At 37.5% G+C, this 23,454-nt stretch overlaps 1 protein-coding gene across 1 annotated transcript in view; it reads right to left on the reverse strand.

The window, feature by feature from the left end:
* The window catches only part of RET (ret proto-oncogene), an 89,754-nt gene that overhangs the window by 6,799 nt on the left and 59,501 nt on the right, over positions 1–23,454 (reverse strand). The window contains exons 10-19 of the mRNA XM_054206382.1: positions 20,920–21,039; positions 18,720–18,976; positions 17,444–17,591; positions 13,559–13,666; positions 11,765–11,979; positions 11,541–11,663; positions 8,562–8,632; positions 4,473–4,610; positions 2,443–2,542; positions 640–787 (exon numbers count right to left, since the gene is read on the reverse strand). Coding sequence (XP_054062357.1) covers positions 640–787; positions 2,443–2,542; positions 4,473–4,610; positions 8,562–8,632; positions 11,541–11,663; positions 11,765–11,979; positions 13,559–13,666; positions 17,444–17,591; positions 18,720–18,976; positions 20,920–21,039 — 1,428 coding nt within the window. The remainder of the gene's footprint in view (positions 1–639; positions 788–2,442; positions 2,543–4,472; positions 4,611–8,561; positions 8,633–11,540; positions 11,664–11,764; positions 11,980–13,558; positions 13,667–17,443; positions 17,592–18,719; positions 18,977–20,919; positions 21,040–23,454) is intronic.

Consider the following 23,454-nt stretch of genomic DNA (forward strand, 5'->3'; position numbering starts at 1 on the left):
TACTTATATACAGTATTTCTACCCTCTGTATATAATACTCTGGTTTCATTCTATGATACATTAAATAGACATTTCAGCTCATGGATCCAGAATGCATTAACAGCAGCTGAAATTTAGAAATCCATCTTGACAAATGAAAAATGTTGCAGATGGGTCCTATCATTGAGCTATAGCAAAAAAACCAGTATTTAAAAAAAAAAAAAGTCTATTGCTTAAATTAGAGGTGCAGAATCTAACATACTTTAAATGTTCCTAGCCTCCCCCAACAGGATAGTTAAATTAGATACTCATTAGCATTTTATATTTCCCCTGAGAATACTTCCCTGATCTTTTTTGTTTCTTTTACTGTATGATATCTAGTCATTTTACTTATTTTCACATCCTTTTAAAAACATTTATTTTAAACACAGCTGCAAAATGACTAAAGGATGATCCTGATGCAAACTTTGACGTTTACCAAAAGAAAAAACAAACAAACAAACAAAAAAACCCAAAAGAAGCTTCCAAGCAAATTTTGATCGGCTTCATTCAGACAAGAAACACTGTAATGGGGTTACAGAGTCTGAGAACAGTGCAGAAGAAAAATCATTTTTTTTTTTTTGTGTTGCTAGAATCTAGTAAATGCATGTGAAATTCTACCATAGAGTTTGTTTTCAATCCATGTGGAAGGGAGGGTTCGAGGGAGGGGAGCATTATTACAGTCCACGAGTGGTGTCTCCTCTTCTGAGAGCCCATCATCATAAAGTAAGGAATCAGAAGGTGTGGAAGCCGCAAGATCTAAGTAGTCCTAAGAAGTGAACACAGAAAAAGCCGGGTTAACCTACATGGCAGTGTTGCTGCTTAGACATAAAGGCTAAACAAGCATCTGCTTTCTTGAAAACAAGCAACTACAGACCCCACGGCATTTGTCCTTTGATAGTACCTCTGGCACCTGAGGAGGCTCTCCCTGCCTGCCGCCATAGCATCTTGGGGAGTATCTGATTTGCCAGAACACGAGACGTGCTAGAGACATATTAATACTTCCCTTAATTCTGCACCTCAGTAAAATAACCAAGAAGTTAAAGGGCTGTGCTAACTGATTTATTTGACCTTCAATTTTTGTTATGCCTGATACATATGCATGCCTGAAATATATAGATACATAAGCGCGCTCAAAGGAGAAGGTACTCAGATCTTCTCATCATTTTACAAAAACTATTACATAAGCATGTATAAAATTAGCTGTGTAAATATTGCCAAAAAAAGCTTTTGCTGCTGCTGTTCGGCAGCTAAATATTTAGGTCAACCATAAGAATTCGTAGGTTTTCATCTACGCTGATGAACTGCTTTGATGCAAAAAACCAAATATGAAGCATTTTCAACTAATCTAAAACATACTTTTTACTTTCAAAATGGCTTTTCCTTTGGAAATTTACTGAAATTAAACTTTAAAGAGGTAAAGTTACCCAGTTTTATATGTTGAAAAATCTTCAGAATTTTTCATTCAGAAAGGCAAGAAGAAAAATTAGTAATTTCTCCAGCTCTATTTTGGATTGGCTTTGGTTTTAATTATGATGAAAATTTCAGAAAACTTGCCAACCTCTGTATGCCAAGTCTGGCACTGGACATGCAGATCATCTGCATACTGATTCCCAGCAGGTCTAAGTTAGTGGTTTAAGAGTCAGAGTGATTTAATGTACAGTCTAGACCTTTCACTTTGCCATTTTTAATTTAGAACTCATTTTTACATTCACATTCGGAATAAAATTGTTCCCATTTGTTTATTAGTCTTTTCTGCACCCAATGCAAATGCCATCACATTCTCAAATCTGGTAACAGTCGCCGTATTTCCTCTGTTTTTCATTTGTAACTGTCCCCTTCCCCTAACTAGTAGATTAAAAAACAAAAAGTTTATGTGCAAGTAGGTACGTATACATTTTATAAATATATGCAACTTGGACTTATTTTAGACCTCAGCATCCATTCTTTCAAATAAAGTCTATATGGAATTATAATAGTTTAAAAGTAACTCAGAATGGTGGAATCATATAGCTTTCGTATCTCTGTTGCTATCATGCTCTGTTGCTGATGCTAGCAGCATCATCTGCTGCTAAATCAGATTCAAGGAAATACTAGTTCTAGGCTTCCTAGGGTTATTTATTCAGGAGTGCAATTTAGGAGTAACTTTTCACAGTAATTTTTCTAATTTCTTTTTTTTTTTAATTTAAGGAAGCTAGACAGATCTGCATTTAGGCATCTGCATTTAGGATTGAAGTGACCAAAGCCACTATATAAAGTAGCACCGCTTTCAAAAACCTGAATGCATTTGGCAGAAATTAGATATTTAAGTGCTTCAAAATTTGATTAAAAGTAAATTACCTTTTATAAAAAAAATTTTAAAAATCATTACTTTTGTATATTCAAACTCAGATGATCACAAAACTCATGCTTTCCCACACTTACCCTACTCTTCACCATCATCTTCTCTAGTTCCTTGCTGATCTCAGCAAATGTTGGTCTTTTATCGGGTTCTTGCTTCCAACAGCGCAACATCAGGTTGTACCTGTGACCCGATGCAAGGTGGAAAAAAAAAATTATTAGAAGTGGGTCATGCTCCTGCTCAAATAATTTATAGCACTGAAGTTGAACTGTGGCATAAAGGCCATCCGCGAGTACATCAATCTCTGTTGTGTGTTCTGGTAAAATTCCCTTGAATCAACAACCGACATTAACAAAACGGGCTTTTATTTTTGTGAGTCTTTATGAGTTTAAATGATGCTGCACTTGGCTGTCCTTAAAGGACTGTAGTCTTAGGTTTCTTTCGTTATTTTCACTTTCTCAAAGGACCACCTCATGTGTAGGCAGCACACCAGATTTCTAACTGATTTTGTTTGCATATGACTTTGAATAAACTTGTATATCATCACTGATGTGCGTCTCCCAATCTGAAAAACTCTGATGTTATATCAGAAAGTAGAATTTTGTTCTTCATTTGTTTAAATTCTGAAAAGCTTCAGTAAACTTTTCTTCAAAGTAAAGCCTAACCTAAGACTACTTGCACAAACTAACATTCTTTTCATTACTTCTATTATTGTTATTTTGATTATAACTATTCTTATTTGGTCTTTAACTGCCTTCTATAGCACACAGCGTGGAAATGAAAGGGAGCAGAATTAAAAGCTTTATAGTCGAGCGAGTCTCAGACAGACATTGGCCAAGTTCTGGACGTGTAACTCTCTAACCTGCGCCGTTCATGTGAGTTTGCTAGCTCAAGTGTTCTCAGGATTAAGTAATCTAGTCACAAAAGTGCTCTAATTATGGAGATAGTTGGCTACAAGGACTACAGCGAGCTATTGAAAAGCACTGCATTTTTTTCCCTCATCCATGATCTCTCACTCTCTTACTTGAGGGGAGAATGCAATTTAAGAAAAATGGTCCTTAAAGTGGGCTCTCAAAGGTTGTCAGAAAAATTTCTGAGTAAAACAGAAAAAATCTAAACCAGTCAGAAAATCATGATGTGGCTTGAATAAGAAAAAAGAAACTCAGACATGGCCAACTTGCTTAACCTAATAATTATCAATGATATATGTTTCAGAAATTAAGTCTTATTCCCTTTTGAGATGAAACAAACAAAAAAATTAAATATTAAGTATTTTCTAGAGGATCTTTGCCAGTGACTCTTATAAAATTCTACCCTGCCCTAAATTCAGAAATCCTTAACGTTATTTCTCTGTATATGGTATTTAAAAAAAAATTATATTATTTATACTATATTTTCTCAGCCCAGATGTGGCCAAAGCATCCTTCATATTGAAAATCAGTCAAAAGAGATGTCATAGTGATTATAGCCTGGTAACTTCTTAAAAAAACCCTGACCATAACCAGATTTGCAGGCTGAACATCAAATCATGCCTCATCTCCAAATGCCATGGAAGAACCACAGAGAGAAGTTATTTCACAGTGACCGCGTTTTAATAAATCAGACAATAAAATATGAACTGTCTCCAAAACGAAAAGAAATTGCCATGGGCTTATCAAGTCACAGAAAATTTGTGTCTTCTAGGGTATAGATTTCTGGACCAAGGTATCCTTTCTATGTAATGCCAGGGCAACTAACAGACTGACTGTGGATGGAACATCTATCTCATTTGCAGTAAAGTACTGAAACATTTTCTTGAATATTTCAGCAACCACTGTTTTTTATGAAATTCTCCTCCTCCCCCCACCCTCAAAAGCTTTGAATATTCAAACTTCTAATTGTTTGGCAAGTGTGTTATTCGATATCCTACAAATATTTCGGATGTAGCTGCAAGCATTCTGTTGCCAATTCTTTTCCTGCACTTTACTGTTCACTAATTTCATTACATTCTTTTGAGCGTTACAAACTTTGATTATACCTCTGAGATATACAGAATAGTATTTATGTGGTATTTATTTAAACATATTTATTCAAGAGATGTTTTTTGAATCTAATCAGATCAAGAGCTACTTACATTTCTTCACTGCAGTTTTCTGGCCTCTCCATTCTATAGCCTGTTTTTAGGAGATTAAAGAGTCTTTCGGGAGCAATACCTGGGTAGGGGTTGCCTCCCAAAGTTACAATCTCCCATAGCAAAACCCCAAATGACCACCTGAAAAAGACAAAATGAGCTTTTATTTAGAGTGGTAGGTTTCAAGACCTTAGTGTGCCCAACAAATCTCTTTCTAGCGTTTTCAGAACCCAACCAAATTCAAGACATTGCTGAGCCAGAGGGGCCGAACAGATGCATATATAGGGCCATCCTTGTTCCCAGATACTATTCACTAAAAAGATTAGCAACCAAGACAGTAGAGATAAGGGATACACCTCTTTTATCCAGAAAAGCAGAAAGAGAAAGTCCTTCCCATGGTGGCCCAGCCCAAAGGCTTGTTCCTCTTCTGTACAGTGCTCCTGGAGGTGCCTCTCTTCTTCCTTTGGCTACAGAGAGAGTCTGACCTCTCTGATTAGCCCTTATCCTCCTATTCAGAAAGGATTGTCTAAATTTACACAGCCTGGTTCAACCAGTTACCAAGGGACTGGTTTGCTGTCTTGACAGCAAAGGTTGTGTGTCTTTGTATGCAGAATGTGTTTATTTCAATCATAAGCAACACCTTTGATTTCACCTTATCTGTTGGGCCATTTCAGCAATTCAAGACTTAATTTTCGTCTTAGAGTTGATGGAAGAAGAGGAAAGAATTTACTCTGGAAATGCCAAATGCCTAAAATATAGTTTAACATAGAATGGAAGACAGAAGAAACTGTTTTCTAAAACAAACAGCAGAAATGGTGACTTTTTTAACCTACTTTCTCAATGAGCTCAAACAAAAAGACTTTGCTTAATGGGTTGGAAATATTTAGATGGATTAAATTAGTCCATTTTTGGAGGGAAGGTCAGGAGAAGAGAAGCAAAAATGTTTTTCCTTCCTTAGTGGAAAGCTTTTTTGAGACACAAAGAAGCTACAAATTACTCCGAATCTGCTCAACTGACAGAACTGCCAAAATTTAGATGATCAAAATGAAGGAAACCAGCCAACACTGTTTTACTCAAAGGGGATACTCAATGGGATGCATCTGGAAGCAAAATACATACAATTTATGACAAATGTTAGCTTTTGTGCTCTCATCATTGGGCAATTTCTGTGAAAACTCCACTTTTAAGAAGATTTTAGGAAGTGTTACGCACCTAATGCCAAACCAAGCAGCAGTATCTGATTCCCTTTGAAAATTCCACCTCAAAATGTTAGCCACAAACCTCACCTCCTGTCTGACTACATTCCACCTGCGCTGCTCACATGTTAAAGAACAACTGAAACCCCAAAAATCCAGCAATAAAACTTACAAAATAGGCAGAGAAGCCAAAGTGAGTCTCATGCAGTCCTGAGTGGTATGCTGCCGTTTTGGTCCCTGATGCCATTCATTGAATTAATTTTTAATCACTCTGCACATTCTTGAAAGCTAATGAATATTTATAGCATTTTCATATACTTTATTAATATACGTCCTCATACCCTTTTTGAAGCCAATTATGCTCTGCCATCAGGTTACAATTCTGTCCATGATTAATTCAAATAAACTTCGTAGCGTGGCAGGTTTTATTTTTAAAATCCTCCTCTTCTGCTTAAGAGGAATTTATAGAATGTGAAAGGAGGGATCAGTTGAATAATTTCTTAATTAAAGTTGTTTAGTAAATGGGCATATTAGACTAGAATGCTGTAGAATGCTGCAATGCTTTCAAATCATTATACAAATGATTTGCTATGGGAGGAGAAATGGGAGGTGAAAAAATTCCCGTTGTGCTATGTTTATTGCTGAACAAAAATGTGAACAGAAAAAGCCAGGAAAGAAAAATATGTGAAGAGGAAGACAGGAGGCTAGCTTTCCACTGATGTCATTGACCTCTGAAGCAAAAAGGGATTTTGTAAACGCTGGCAAGTGGTACTGCTATTAAGCACTGCTAACCACTAACTACACAGAAAGGCTTTAGAAGGAAGAGGCTGGAAAATAGAAAACACGGAGTATCAGATAAAAAAGAGCATATTGGAATGGTTGTTGAGTACATTAATATATATTTGGTCATCTAAAATATAATTGCATCACCAAAACCAACAAAGAATATTCATAAAGTAATATTTTCAGTGAGTGTAATTATCCTAAAATAACAATAAATGCTGCAAAGAAGTACTTCCTTTATCAGTTTGCTGCTGTTGGAACGGCATTCGTGGAACCTAGTGCTGGAGAGGATTTGCTTTGCAGTTCTCCATGTGTGTCTCAGTACTGTTCTAAATTAGGAGCTGCCATACACCACTCAGATTACTTCATGTATAATGACATGAACAGTGAAGGTGACCTCACCAGTGAGTCAAAGGCACTGTGTAAGCGTGCCAGATATTTAGACCTTTTATGCCGTTGTATTGAAGCGGACCTACAAAGCACAGTGCAGTGCTCTGGTAAAAATACCTGATGCATCTCCAAGAAAGCCGGTAAATCAGCATGGCTTTACACGGAGATACTAATCCAGATCTGGGAAGCAGTAAAGCTACGCAGCCCCAGCGTGCCATCCAGGGCTTGCTCGACGCCAGCTGGGCAATCTCTGCCTGGAGTTGTGTCACATGTACAAGAGACAGGCTCCTAGGCTTAATAGCAGCCCATCAGGAAAACAAACAGGGAGGAATGGTGTTGGATCCAGAAGATCAATCAACAATCAAAGAAAAGGCAGTTATATAACAACACAATCTGTTCTGGCCCCAAACCATAGTGGCAAATCTGTTTTGCAGAAAATGAAGAAATTAAAAATACGCTAAGAAGTTTTTAAAAGAATTTTAACAATTATCTGTGAAAAGTCATTGTAGAGGAGCAGGTCAGCACAATGGATACTCTCAGGAGGATAAAAAGAGACGCAGAAAAACTTGTAGGCAAACCTTAGTAAAAGTGACATTCTCCCGAGAACTACCCCAATCTTTTTTCTTGTCTTACTCAAAGTGCAACAAAGTAAATGAAAATATTTTGGAAATTCATTTTGTAAGGAATTTCCAAGGCAAGCAAAATATTTCACTAAAACTGCTCAACCTGCAGAGAGAAGTGTAAAAAGTAAATGTAAATAATTTTAGAAGTACAAATCAAAAGGTTCCTATTTGCACATAGTGCTATTATCAAAGTGTTTGCCCCTAAAGTGAAATGTCATTGAGATTGGTATGTTTTACTCCATTTGAGTTTAATGAAATCATTACTTTAGTCAGATCCTCTTTCAAGGGCAACTTGGAAAGTATCAAATGCTAAAATGCTACCTAGCAGAAAATCAGGCATAAGTACTACTGCTTTTGCAGTCGCTTAGAGGTTTTTCTCGTAAATACATAGTACTTAGTTTTACAGTGTCTGTCATCCCAGAGAGAAAGAAATGACAGTATCCGATTGAGTTAAATGTACACAAACACTCCTCTGCCTGGCTCCTTGCCCATCAGATGCGAAACAGCTTAGCTGTGGTAGCTTTGCCACCTTATCATCACAGGTGGGGAAAGAGCAGATCCATCTTCAAGATCTCTGTTTCCCTAATCATGCAAATGAACTTGCATCTTGGCACTGGAACTGGAATATTCCCCTAAGGTCTGAGCTGGCTGTTGTTAAAATTAATTGGAGTTTTGTCATTGATTTCAACAGGAGCGAGGCCAGGCATTAAATTTTCCTTCCCTTCTTCCCACCCTATCCCTCATCTGCCAGGAAGCGTTACAGACAATGTGATGAACAAGAATTGGGAAGTTTGTACGACCATTATCTTTAGCAAAGACTAATAATTTGTGTCTATATATTCAAAGGCAACCATGTCACATAAACAGATCCAACCCTGGCTAATTTCAACAGGAATTATGTACCTAAGTACCTCTGATAATCTTTTCTTCAACACCAAAATTTTATGTATCACTGCCAGCTGATGGTGTTATCCAGGCTGTGTTCTTCATGTCTCTCTGTAAGAGTAACACCTTTGGCTACGGTGTACCTTGTTGCGCTTCCTCCCTCATCTCCTTAAACAAGTACGTAAACCATAAAGAATGCAACAATTTACACTTACACATCACTTTGTGTTGTATAGATGTGATCAAATAGGGACTCTATGGCCATCCATTTAACAGGTATCCGACCCTAGGAGGGAAAAAAAGCAACAATGCAATTACTGGTCAGAAAATTAAGTTTCCAAGTGGAAACCCAAGGTATTTGTCTTCAAAACTGTAACAGACACTCTGTCCACGCTCTAATATTTTCCAATGGTCTGAATGACAAGCATTGTCATTTCATAAGAAAAACAGTGAGAAGAGCATTTGTAAGAGTTTTTAAAAATCACTCATTCATTTCATTGCACAGACTTCAGTAATCTAATTATGTACAATAAAGTGTTGTGGGTTTTTTTTCCAGATGGTCACCAGTTTAAGTCAGATAAACTCAACTCTCCTCTTAACAAAGAGCTTCATCTAAAGAGTTATATTGCTCAAACATGAATGTCTGTCTTCTAACAGGATACATCCCATTGCTTTGGGGAAACGTGCAAATGCAAAAATGATGGGAGATGATGATTAAAGAGGAAGAGCTATCCATTTATATCAGGTATGATGCATAAATGGAAGCACCTAGATGCTAAGATACCTTTAGTTTTAGAACTGTACCTGGACAGTCATATTCAGTTACTGGTTACTAACTTGAATCTACAAGTAGCTACTTTCCACTGGCAGAAATTCACTGACAAAATCTAGAAATCTGCCCCAGATATTCATGAAAATCTAGGTTTGCAAAATTTCCAAGATGTTTCATAACCTTCACAGTATCACTAGCACTCATATGCCTTACTTCTTGTTCTCATGAAATTCATATATACGTGCAACAACTGTTTCAGTAGGATTTGAAACTTATCCTTCTCTTCCTTCCTCTCAATTTTTTTTCTTTTCCCTGCTCCCCTATGCAAGCAGACAGATGCTTGTTAGGCTTTGAAGAATACTACGGCGATGAGTGTCTCAGAAGAGAAAATATCCATTCAGTACATCACCACGCCACCAAATAAAATGGAACTGCCTTTATGTAAGTGCATCATTCTTAAAATACAGAGCAACTGGTATAGATCAATGTAAAACACGTACACCAGAAGACAGCTAAGTGAACATGGCAAAGCCCTTTTACATAAGATAATCTCTTCCAAAAGGTTTTTTTTCTTCACAACTTATTTTGACTTACAAAACGTTCACACAAACTGGCCTGAAAAAACAGGGAAAGCTAAACTGAAAATTCGCAGTATTTATGGAAATCTTTTCGTTCAAATCTAAAATTTTCACACACAAAAATTTCTGTTGGCGACTCTTCCATATTAAGTCGTAGAGGGAACTGAACCAACACTACTCATCTCAGAAAGAGTCAACCGAAAAGTAGCGTTAGCGAATGTCACAGTCTGGCCTGGGACTGACTTGTAAAAGTTCTGCTGATGTCAGTGACAGGTGGACGCAAACAGGCAGAAAGCAGGAGTTGGCCTGCTGTATTTGACAGTATTTTTTACAAGAATAAGTAAACGACAAGCCTTAACTTATCTTCTTAGTCTCAAAGTTATTATGTTCAAGCATTTCTTTTCAGGGAAGTAGTGACGTGACTCAACAACTCGTCTTTCCATCAAATTCCCTTTGCACAGTCCAACAGGTGAAACGTTACCGTACGCTGAATCCTGCCACGAGCACTGCGAGCAGACAGAACTGTATCTAGGCGCCTGACAATAATTTACTGTGGCAGGCTAAATAGAATGGCTTTAAGTAACCTCTGGCAGGTAGCATTAGCTCCTAATCTACCCCAACCTCTGATGTACCATTTTGATTAAGATTTGGTATCGTTCATACGTTTGTCAGTATTTGTAGGAGGGCTTTGATTCAAATCTTGTCCATAGATGTGCTAATTTCTGAAGTTACACAGAGATGCCAGTTCCTGAAATTAGGATCTTTATAGAAATTTTCTGAATTTTTTTCAACTCCTTGTGGTTTTTTGTTTATATTTTTAATTATAAGTAGGAAAACAACAGAGAAAAATGATGGGGTTTTTTGTTTGTGATTTCAAGCAGCGTGATGACGAACTGGATAAATGAGAGGGCCCACATCTTTTAAAAATGGGCATCTCTCTACCTTTAAAAAGGTTAATAATTGAAAGCTTCCGCAACGAAAAAAGGTGTCATTCTTCTGTATTTATACTAACAAAACACATGGTATTTTTAAGCATCTCGTGTGAACTCTCTAGCCTTAAGAAAATGAAATAATTTATCACAGACTATTTGGCACATCGCTTTTAAAAAACAGCTGATCTCATCCTACTCTTTACACATTGTCCTGCAACTTTTCACAGGATCACAGAACCGCAGAGGGTGGGCTGGGACCTCACCCCTCTGCGCTCAGAGCAGGCTCAGCCACGGCAGGTTTCTGGAGACCATTTCCAGCCAGCCACTGAATATCTCCAGAGATGGAGATTCTCTGGGCAGCCTGTTCCAGTGTTCGATCACTGTTACAGTAAAAAAGTTTTTTCTTTTCTTTAAATGCAATTTCTCATATTTAAAATAGCACCCACTGCCTCTTGTCACTGGGCCACCCTGAGAAGAGCCTGGCTCTGTTGGCTTTATTCCCTCCCATCAGGTATTTATACACATTGATAAGATCCCCCTGAGCCCTCTTTTCTCCGGGCTAAACAAACTCAGCTCCATCAGCCTTTCCTTGCATGTCAGATGCTCTAAGGCCTTCATCATTGTAGTGACCCTTCTACTTTTATTTACTTTTGCATATAAGAAATAAATCAGTTGTGTTGACAAGTCAACAAAAAGATGTGGAGGAAGTAATGGTGACTTAAATAGGATGTTTTTTTTTTTTAACACATAAATATATATTACTGTCCCTCTGATTAAGTTCATCATTTTGCTTCATTTTCATTTCTTTAAAATAGAATTATTCTAAGTTAATTACAAATAGCTATTATCTTTTTCTTCTGTGCCCAAGTCCTGCAGCCTAATTCCCACTACTGGTTTTAATATGCACTGTACCTTACTCCTCTTGACATATGAATCTTCTTCATATACATCACGGGAGAGGCCAAAATCAGAAATCTTCATTTTGCGCCCTTCTGCCACCAATACATTTCTGGCTGCTAAATCACGATGGACAAGCTTTTGGAAGAAACGAACAACAGTGATTATGCGTCTCGTGGAGGAACCAACTGCTGACATGTCCATCTATCACAAGGACGTGCACTATTACACTGCCCTACCTTCATTTCTGCAAGGTACTGCATTCCCCGGGATATCTGCCATGCAAATGAGATCAGATCTCCCATTGTTAAGGCTCTCTCATCAGGGTTATCCAAATAACTTGAATTTCTGTTGCCATCACTACCCACGTAGCTGGGTCCTACTTTTCGACTTTCCCTGAGAAAACTGCGCAAGGAGCCATATTTAGCATATTCCACAATTAAATACAGCGGGCCTGAAATAAACAAACACACTGATAAGTAAACAATTAATACATAATGATTTGATTTTATTTTTTAAAAAAAGTCTATTCTAATCAACACATTTTTTGAACAGTCAGAGGCTCTAGGCACCTCTGGCCTTTACATAAAAGGCACAGAACAGCCATGGAATCATAGAATATTTTTAGCTGACACCCTCTATGCAAAGTGAGTGAGTTTCAGCCTAAATCAAAGCAGAATTCAGCCTATTGTTACATTCCCTCATCTAGATAATCTGAGACTAGAAAAGAGACAACCTTCTTACATATCAGATCTGTGAAACAGGCCAACTTAGAGAAACTTAAAAAAAAATTAAAATCAAAATATTTTCGTGGAGCGTGTGATACTGAGCTCGCAATCATCTACTAATTCCAGTGTTGTATTTAAGGTGCCTTTTCAGAGCGCTTAAAAACATTCTGACATTTCAATCCATTAGTTTCTCCTCCCCATTACCCACATGAATAATATCCACTCAGTGCTTTAATGCTAAATACACTTGTCTGCTGTATCAAAGCCCTCCCACCCCATACGCTAATGAATTAACTTGATATTTATTAAAAGCCTGTGACTCAGGAACAATTCACTTCCTTTGGGATGAAAAAATACATTGTACTGAAAAGAAAAAAAAAAATATATATCCCCTGCCCTGCTAGTTCATTACCTTACTAAGACTCAGAGATGACTCAGTCCTGAATTATTCTCTGTCTACAACTAAAAGTGCCACTTGCAACAGATCTGGGTGGGCAAACAAGGCAGGCCTTTGCCCAAGGTTGCAACATGCACGCTGTCATTTTAGGATGCATAATTGCAGATGCAAATGGAAGAGGATGTTGCGACGCAACTTCATTTAACATGAACAGAAATTATTCATACTAATTCCTGTGCACAACAGTGAAAATTTGCTTCATTGGCAGTTTATAATACATGCACCCAAAAATTCTCCCCCTTAAAATATAGGTTTCTAAGAGCGAGGGTTTTACCAAATATTTCACAAGAGGGAGACAACAGTTTTGTGACAGAGGTGGAGAACCAGGTATCAATCTAACTATCCAGCTACATTTTAACAAAAGGATCTGTAGCTGTCTTTTTTCTTTGGTTGGTTTTTTGGTGGATTTTTTTTTCTCCCCAAAGGGAGATCTCCCTCCCTGGCTTAAGCCTCAAAGCATTGTCTTAGTATGGATAACAACAACAATAATGGAATCCCCATTAAACTTTAAATATAACCCATATTTGAGAAGACTTACTGAGCATCAACATAATATAAAAATATATATCGATTGGAAGGGAACTGGTAGTAGATTTGTTAAATATAAATAGCTTCATAATCAAAATGTGTATTGAAGAAAACCACAGGAAGAATGCTTAGTTACACTGAATTAGCATTTCCCCTTCCCTTCAAACATTGCTTTTCTGATAGGTCTCTTGTTTCTTCAGCTGGCAGCAAATTTAAAAGGTGCTCAGCAATGATTAAGCAGTGGTCCAAACCAATCAACAAACTGCTCTTTATTTCCTTGCTTGATGTTTTCATCTTAATAACGAGTTTCTAATATTTACCATCTTGACTGCACGCTCCATAAAGTTTGATGACATGAGGATGGTTCACCTGCTTCAAAAGGTTGAACTCTGAAAGTAGATCTCGCAGCTCACTCTGGGAAGCATTTTCTGCAGAAAGTGTCCAAACACACAGTTGTGGTTAGGAAAGCATTACTCAAGCGTTCTCTACATAAGTCTGAAGTATGAGATCAACCATTTCTCTTGGAATTAGCAACAGGTTGGAAAACTCCATACTTCCCCGCAGGAGAGAAATTCCCCCATCTCCACACTGATATCAGAACCAAGTGAATGGGACTGCTGCTGTTCTGGATCGTGACCTGCCACAGTCATCACTCTGCCCTGGTACAAATGGCTACAGAAAGAGTAGGTCAGCCAAGAATCAGGACCAGAGCCTGTAATGTCTTAAAAGATGCCCTGAAATTATTAAAAACCTTGACAAGTGTTCTAAAGCAATTTTTTAGGGTGAATCTTTGCAATCGAAGCTTCAGAAGCATATGAAAGCCAAGATTTTACGTTGATCAAACAAAAAAGACTCGCTGAGTTAACTCCCATGATATAGCCCTCCTCCTTCTGAATACATTTTCTGACAGAATAAAAATCCACTGATCTACTGGTTTACACTTGTAGCACACATCCAGGTTTAGCATTCAGAAACTAAATGTACACTTCAGATTGATTTTACTGGGAGACTTGTATGCAGACTTCGCTGATGTCAGTGGGAATCGCATGACAATATATAGCCCCTAGAGGCTTTCTTAGCCTTTCAAGCATTTTGTTTTTGCAGAATTCTTCTAACAAACTTCCTCTTTGAACGCACTGAGGCTTGAAGGAAATCTTTAGTCATAAAGACACCATAGGTCAGAGATAACCCCTTTTCTACCTCATCCTTAATCTCTCTGACACATGGAACCTCCCTGGATAGTCCCTACGGAGTGTTATTACTGGTCAGTTGACAAGTATGTGGTCACCTTTACTTAAGGCTAATAAAAAACAAGCTCAGCTTCTGGCCTTTGGTACTGTATTGTATATTTTTCCATAAAGGCTGTAAGCACCAAAGGCTTTATTTACTTATCCATTTAAAATACGTGTGCTAATAGTTTGCCCTGGTCATGATAATTTTTTATTCTGTTCTACTATACGTTTTTATCTGCCATATATTATCTTATAGTCTGAACCTCCGCTTAGACTTCAGAGTCTTCTACCCGAGGGAGTACAAAATCGGATGGTCTCTCACCACTGATAGGGACTACAAAAAATATGCATTTATGTAAAACAAAAATGAGCAATATCAACTTAATGCCTCTGTGAAAGTCTTATTTTTCTAGCTCTGGAACCATGTAGCATGTGCATGAACAGAATAAAGTTTGGCATGTACCATGCCTGTTTGTCTGCTGGAATAACAAACTTTGATAGGGCGCAAATGGAGACAATTAGCTCTGAAGCTTTATAGCCCTTGTTTTTTACAAATGGTGAATAATGTCTATTTACAGATTGGTTGGTATTTTCCCCTTTAATTTTATTGTAATGAGGGTATTCATATCATGCAGGAGGTCAGATTTAATTCATACAAGAAAAGCGGTAATAATGGGCTGAAAAAATTATCCCTCTGTTTCTTTACATCTCCATCCATAGCTCCAAGATTATTTTGGCTCGGCTAATCAGTTACTGCTCCTTCTTCCCTCCCCAGTACGTGATGTTAAGTTGAGGAAGTAGGGAGAGTCCTGCCCTGATCTGTTCTTAACCAAGACTGTGCCCATCTACACAGCTCAGGCAGGAGACGTGTTTTATGCAGCAAGAAGGAGGCTTTCGCCATTAACATACTGCTATACATAGCATTCCTTTTTAAAGATTAGTCAGCGTGGAGTCCCTAATACTTGGACAAATTACCCCCTTTGCATCTGTTACGGGGAAAGGATGGGTGGTGTTGGCCTAATAGCAAAATAACTGTCCTTTATGCTTTCTGACAGCATTATAGAGACCACTGTGGATTAATGCAATGTTTCTTATACTTGAGTTGTCATGTGTTAACAGTAAAGTTAAACCAGTAATGACAGATAAATATTTGCAGAATGACAGATGTTCTCCACAGCCAAGTTGGAAAATGGAATTTCAGGTGACTATCTGCAAGGTAATTTACATTACAAAGGGATTCATTAGAGCCTGAAGCATTACTGTAAATGTCAGATCAATTTATTTAAATAAGGTGCTTAAAATAAAGGGTTACTCCTTCGCATTATCAATTCTGTCAATTCTTTCTTTCATAATAGCTAGGGAAAGCTGAATATTAAATCATCTGCAAGTAAAAGCAACATTTTTTAACACTATGTCTTGGAATTTTAACTCATGTAGCATGTTGTTGAAGAAAATGTGCTAGAAAAATCAGTGACATTAGGTGCACAACTAATTATGAAATGAACTGATTGCTAAGATTATTCTATTGATATGATATGCAGGTCGTTACTTGAGTATTACAAGTAATGGTTAACTAGTCTTCACTTCTGAGAAGACTTAGTTCCTAGATTTCCTCCATATGACCTGTTCTCCACTGAACCTCTTGCAATGCAGGCATGCACTTCGTAATGCATTTATTTCTCTGGTAAAATGATGGGATAATGCAGCATCTTTGCTCTCAAGCAGCAGATGATGTGTTGTTTGGGTTTTTTTAAAACCAACCTTGCGTATAATAGAAATGGTAATAAGTAGTATAACATTTTCCTATAATTGCATGTTTTTACTTATCAGCAGCAGTGAATGGATGAGGCCATTCAGCTAAGGCTGAAAGCCTTTAGCCCAGCTAAAGGAATCTTCTTGCATCCATAAGCCTTTCTGGCTGTTTCCCCTCTTTGTCTCATATATTCCTAAGCGCCTGATATGTAGGGACTACATGCATGTATGAATTAGTACACAAGATAGTAGAGAAGGACACAATTTTCTTTTCATATCTATTTCATCTTTCGGGCTGTGGTGAATAAATAGCCTCCTGAAGGAACTGGTTTGAGCATTTCCACTGACTTCCTTCACTATCTTTGCATGTCTAGTGAAGGCTTTACTAGAAATCAGCCTCAGACATTAGTTATATAAAATCTATGCTCGTATATATAACTGTTAAGGTGGCAAAAGCCATGCATTACAACAGCATCCACCTGAAACGTACAGTAATACTGAAGACTTTCTACTACAGAGATCAAGCAAAAACATTCATTTTTTCAAGTTTTTCTTTCAGTACAATTTCTTTTTCTATATGGGAAAGAAGCAGGTATATTTGGGGCTGAAAACTACTGAACAGAGACAGGGACTCAAGGTCTCACTTTATCCTCTCAACGTTATCTAGGCATACTTTTTCTCCCCCAGCTTTAAAGTCTTGGGGAAAACTGAAGACACCAGAAGACAGCTATTCAAGCCAGTTTGGCAGAGCTCCTTGTAATTGAAAAGCAGATCAGAAAGCATAAAAATAGATGGACTTCTCAATCAGAAAAGTAACTTAAAAGGTCTATTATCTCTCTTGACACAATTATAACACATTTTATTTTAAAAGCTTTGACAAAGAAAACCGGGTAGAGAGAAAAAAAAATAAATCAGAAAGCTTTAACAAGCCGTTGCAATATTTTCTCCAATGCCAAACAAAGTTATATACGTTTAAGTTAAGTCAGAGGCTCCTTGCATATCATGAATTAGAATTTGTGGAAATTACTTTTTTGGAGAAATGTGATACTAGCTCCTAAAGTAAGAAATCTGTCAGAGTATAACAGAATGCCAGAAAAAATGGAGGCTGCGGCAATGGTCGGTTTTATCTGACCTTTTACTTTCACGCTAGCCCCTCTTAAAATCCATTCAGAGGTTACGACAATAGTTTTCAAATCATTTCAGACCCAGATGTGAATGTACCTTTCAGCATTTTCACTGCCACAGTGGTATACCCAGCTCTTCCCTTGAGTCGGAATGCTGTTGCCTTAACGACCTTTCCAAATTCTCCTTCGCCAAGAGTCTTGCCCAGAACCAGGTTCTTCCGAGGGAATTCCCACTTTGGATCTTCCTGCAGGAGAGAAAAGGAACCGTATAAGATGAAGCAAGAAAAGGAGTGGCTAGCTGCACCCGAAGCGTTAACGTTCAATAGGAGAACATTCTTCAGGAATAGGTAGACTTGTTCGTACAATGTTTGCTTGCTCTTTTTATCAATATCAGTGTATTCCTATAAAAGCTTCTGAATGTCTAGGTATTTTGAAAGTGTTTTTCCATTACCTTGAAATCCCCTAATTCAAAACAGGCTGTACATGTAGTCTATGGATAATGGATTATATTTACAGGTCTGGGAAATCGGATACAAATGAAACGTTAAGTGATACAGGATTCGCTATGAATATGTGACCTTGGACTTCACAGAGAAGTAAATCGGTTTTACCCATGGAATAAGGCTTTCCCTTAAGAGTCCATCAGAGACAACAAACCTCCTCTTATGAAATTAGTATTGTTAAGCCTTACAGTTGCAAAAGGATGACAGAGGTACAAACCAGACAAGAAATTAAAGCAAACGGAGCACAAGGTCTGTGAAGACCTCAATATCTAACAGCCACGTAGATTTCATGTTGCCACATACATTGTATAAAGCGGCAGTGTTTCTCTACCGTGTCGGTCCATGAAAACACACCAGCTGGCAGGCATCCTGGATGGTATGGGATTCCACACAGAAAAAACTAGATTAAAGGTACGATAGTGTGACTGGGAAAAAAATTCTTAAAACGTGGGTAAAACTCACACTCCAACTGACACCTACAGCCTGTTTTGTTTGAAACTCACCCTTATTGTGATACTATGGTTTATCACAGAGACTACAAACCTACTGATTATTAGTATTTAATTGGACAAAGTAAAACCACAGTACTGTCAAATGTAGAGTTACATTTAGAAAAAAAAAGTTGGCTCAAATTAGTCCTAACGTTACATTATATTAAAACATAACAAAAATAGAATATATGGTTTATCCAGTTACTCATTAAGTATTTTCAGTTCCCTGCCTGTACGCACAACTTCTGTTTTAGTTATTTGCGTTGCATATTTCTCTGAATAGATTGTATTTCCGTAACATTCTCTGCATGCATAAACAACATTCTTTAGAAATAAGACAGACACAGAAAAAGAGCATGCAAAATGACATCAGGCTTACTGGTATTTTAAAGGTGTCTACAGACACCTGGTTCTCCATGGAATCTAAAGAAGGCCGGCGGACGTTAGTGGAAGAATAACTGATGGGGTAGGACTGGGCTGGGCGCCGGAACGTCATTTCTGCAGAGGCAATAGGTGGCTTTGGAGAATTCTTGTGGTAACGATGGATGAAATAGGAGGAAAGCAGCACGGAGATGATGAAGGACAGCAGCACTGCCCCTGCTATCACAGTCTTGCACACCTCATCACATAGTTGCTCTGTGGACCAAGAGGAGCTTTTTAGAACTTTGCTTGTTGTCTGCTACTTCTGATTTGGCAGTGCACATGACACGCACAGGTGTGACAGAAACAGAACTCAAAATCACTTAAAAACCTAGAGGAAAACCTAATAGCTAATTCTCAATCAAATATGCTCACTGCACTTACCAATTCTTTTTTTATTTTGGATACCAGCAGGTAATTTTTTGCCTAATTGCCTGTGTAAACATAAGGATAGGTAAGCTTGACCTATATTCCTTATTTTTATAGACGTAGGCTACTTCTGACAGTCTTCTTTAAGACCCAGCCAACCACATATTGATCTTCTGATACCACTTACCTCTCTGGAGACATATGACTGAATTTTGCTTGTGGAAAACAGTTTACGTTACAGCCATTCAACCCCATCACATAAAATCTTCTTCAAATGTGAATTTAATTCATTATGTCAATTGTTAGACATTAAAGAATATTTACCTTCAACATTTTAGATTACAAGGAGACTTAGAATATTTCTGGCTTTGTATTTAACAAAATAATTATTTCCGAAAACATTGCCTAATGCTGCAACTGCCTCTTCAAGTAATATGCATTTTTTCCTCTCCGTTTACTACTTCCCCTTTTGCAGAAGCACTTTTAGTGTCTTACTTTGGAAACTAAGTTTCTTTAAGCCTTTGTGCCCCTAGACAGCATACTGAGGGAGTTGCTTCCAGAAGAAACCAAGATCCAAAATACAGTCCTTGCACAATTGTTCATCAAGTAATCCTGACTTCAGATACATAGTTAACTTACATCTGCAACCTGTACCCCAGAAATAAGTGGAAACAGCACAATATCTTTCTAGAATTAAAAAGAAAAGAAAAAAAAAAAAACAAAAGCAAGAAGCTTTATGTTTCCTCTTTTTCTTCTTATGCCTACAGAAAATTTACTCAGAAGAATAAACTGAGATATATTCTGAACAATTCAGTTTTAAAGGAGGTTGAACCTGAAAGGAGGGTGTAGCAAGGTGGGGGTCGATCTCTTCTCCCAAATAACAAGTGATAGGACAAGAGGAAATGGCCTCAAGTTCACCAGGGGAGGTTCAGATTGGATATTAGGAAAAATTTCTTCAATGAAAGGGTTATCAAGCATTGGAACAGGCTGCCCAGGGAAGTGGTGGAATCACCATCCCTGGAGGTATTTTAAAAGATGAAAAGATGAGTAGACGTGGTGCTGAGGGACATGGTTTAGTGGTGGTTTTGGCAGTGTTAGGTTGATGGTTGGACTCAATGATCTTAAAGGTGTTTTCCAACCTAAATGATTCTATGATTCTGTGATTCTAAAGATGCAAAATATTTCATGTTATTTTTGTTATTAGCAATGATAAAAATGTTTTCAGTTGTTGTTTTTTTCTTTTTTTTTTTTTTTTTTAGAAAACCCAAGCAGTATTTAATCCTCATCAATCTTTTTCAAACCGTGCAGAACTTTTATGTTTAAACAAAGGCCAATGAAAAAAAAGTAATCCATTCCTCCGCCTAAGACAATGGATACTGGCTGGCTTTGACATTCTGAAGCTGAGATTTTCAAAAATGATTAGGAGGCTGGAGTTACTTGAAAGTAGTAGAAGTTGTTATTCTAATTCTCCTAGCTGTCTTTGCAAGTATCAGGTGAATCTCCCTGAAATGCAAATGCTGCTGGAAAACAAAGGACAACCAACCTGTTTGTCATGTAGTAATGGATAAAAAAGAATCTTTAGCCAAGGATAGAAATAACGCTCCTCTGGAAATTCTCAGGCTCCATAGTAGAAGTCAAAGTGACAGTTCTCAATTTTATATTAGCAGTCTCTGACCAAAGATATAGCTTATTAACATGCCCATAAGTTTAGATCGTTGTATATATACAGATGGTAGATACAAACAGAGGAAAAGATTAATATAAGAACAGCAGATATTGTTTAGACTTACCCGTGATATCATCTTTCTCACAATAACAGTTCTGTCTTGGGAAGCAGTAACAAATCCCATGTCCTGACTTAATTCCAAGATTGCCAGTGCCTTTCCCATGACCACCAATAACGTTTCCACCTAATCAAATACAGACAGAAGCTAAGATTCTCACATACAGTCAAAGGAAAAAAAAATACGGCTCAAAGTTTTCCCTGAGTTTATCCTTTGACAGGGCAGCACAGTATTGTGATAAAGACAGGGATTCCTGAGAATTTGGGAAGGGTCTAAATTCTGAAATTTCTAAGATTCTGAAATGAGAGAACCTTGGACTGCTTGAACATTAGCCCTGATTAGCAGCTATTTCCATTATGGAATTAAATTTATCTATAATAAAAATAAAATAGTTCTCTTTGCATTGCATAGTTGGGATACTTTCCTAATTTCATGTACCCCTTAAAACCTTATATAGAATCCCATTATTTAATGCCAAACATCTAGCTCAAACAATCATCCATGGCTGTCCTGACTCAGTTCCCTCAAAATGCATTACAGTTCTGTATCTGTGAGGTCGTCTTAGCTTTTAAAATTCTCTCTAAAATACCTTCTCTAGTCTACTTATTTTAGTTTCTCTCCATCATTGTCTTAGGTATTTTTTTACGCATGAGATGATGTACAGTCCAGTGGTATAGGCCAGCGGTCTACAGACTTGAGTTCTGTTCCTGGTTCTGATGCCAATTTCCTCTTACCTTGGAAAAGTCAGCATACTGTTCTAGATATCATTTGTTTCATTGTCAAATGGACATAACAATACTTAATCACGTCTGTGAAATGCCACGGGATAGTTTAGTGAGAGCACTAAGAGTAAGTGCCAAGTGCAAGTGATAAAAAAACTAAATCTTTCATTGTCTAAAAATGCATTGTTTAATAATAGGAAAAAAGTGCAGCAACTCATATAGAAGTACTCTTGATTTCAAGCAGGAATTCTTCATGCAGAATAACTGCAACTCTATTTTCAAGTAAATAACTTTTTTCTGCATATATTATAAAAATGACCATTAGTTGTGACATTTTTCATTTATAAACTGTCTTTAATCACAGACAGCATCGTATAGACAGAAACCGATCGAGTTCTGCAAATTTAGCTCCCTTTCAGAAAAATCATCTTGTCCTGGTCCCCATAAAGGGATTCAAATGACAAACAAGATGAAGTTGTTTTCAATATAGTCGTCTTTTTATTTCAACTAATTTTCCTCCATCCCATCTAAGTCGATAGTAGAATGAAAAACTGTTTCTTTTACACTTCTTCGGATGTGTAACATGAATTGAGGAAGAGGATATTTTTTGGCCACATGAAGGCAAACAGCCTTTCTTAGAAGAAGTGAAACGGGGACTTGAGTATTTAAGCGAAGTAGACAGATTTTGACCATCTTTCTAGAGAGGCCATATCTACTAAATTATATGCAGCTCAGATGGTTAATTTTAGAAGAGACTCTGCTGAGTCAATGCTCCCTGAGCTGACACTTGTTGTTTGAAGAAGCATGGGTATTCCCAAAAATTTTTGATTAGCCAGCCAACTAATTGGCTGATTGACCAGCCAAATCTTGATTGACCAGCCAACTTTCTCTATTGTGAAAAGGCGATGAAATAAAAGTTTCCATCAGCCTCAGAAAAATCATACTTATTTATCTATATCTGCCTGTGTTTGAGGACCCGGTAGAAGGGGGAAGCAGGGTTGAGTAAGCCCTGTTCCAAACTGTTCTTGAGCAAAGGATTTGAAGACAAAGGGTTTTGCAGAGCAAGGAAGGTTTTTACACAGCAAGGAGTACATTTTCACTGGAGGTGTACACTGGAAATGTGGAGCTTCCTATATGAATTCCAGAGACCCAAAAAAAAAAAATAATATTTTTCATCAATGCACTGCTGGTAGGGAAATTCCAAGAATTATCAATATTGGTTTGAATTGTGTCATGTTTCACATGCTCCTGTTTTAAATCATCAACTGTTTCCATTGCCCTGTGGTGGGAAAGAGCTTTCCCTGCTTCAAGATCATTTGGAAAAAGGAAAAACCGTGGCCCTATCCCACACGCCATGTAAAAAATACAGAAATTCAGAAAGTACAAACAGCGGTTGTTGGCCAAAACCAAAGATGACGTCCAACTATCAAAACAAAAACATGTAAAGCAAAGCAGAAGCCGAAGCGCTATATATTATTTTTTTTCATTATGAGAAGGCCAAAGTTCAGAATAACCTACAAAGACCAATTATTTACAAATATTTAGCCAGATTCACACACTACAACAGCTCTGAAGCTGCTGCTTACTACAAGAAAGTCTCTTGCTTAGAATGCCATAGGTTGCCTCTATTTGATAGGCACAGCCATGGCACCAGTTGTTTCAGCTGAGTGCCCTTGAATATAATATTCATAGTGTGAGCGTGAGAAAGCAATTTTGGGACTCAAGTACGTAGCCATCATAGTGACAGATGAATAATAAAAATAAGTATTTTAGCAACTGTCTGTACTTAATGAATATCCTTATCTTAACGCATCTGGGG

The sequence above is a fragment of the Rissa tridactyla genome, chromosome 6, assembly GCF_028500815.1.
Source record: "Rissa tridactyla isolate bRisTri1 chromosome 6, bRisTri1.patW.cur.20221130, whole genome shotgun sequence".
NCBI lineage: Eukaryota > Metazoa > Chordata > Aves > Charadriiformes > Laridae > Rissa > Rissa tridactyla.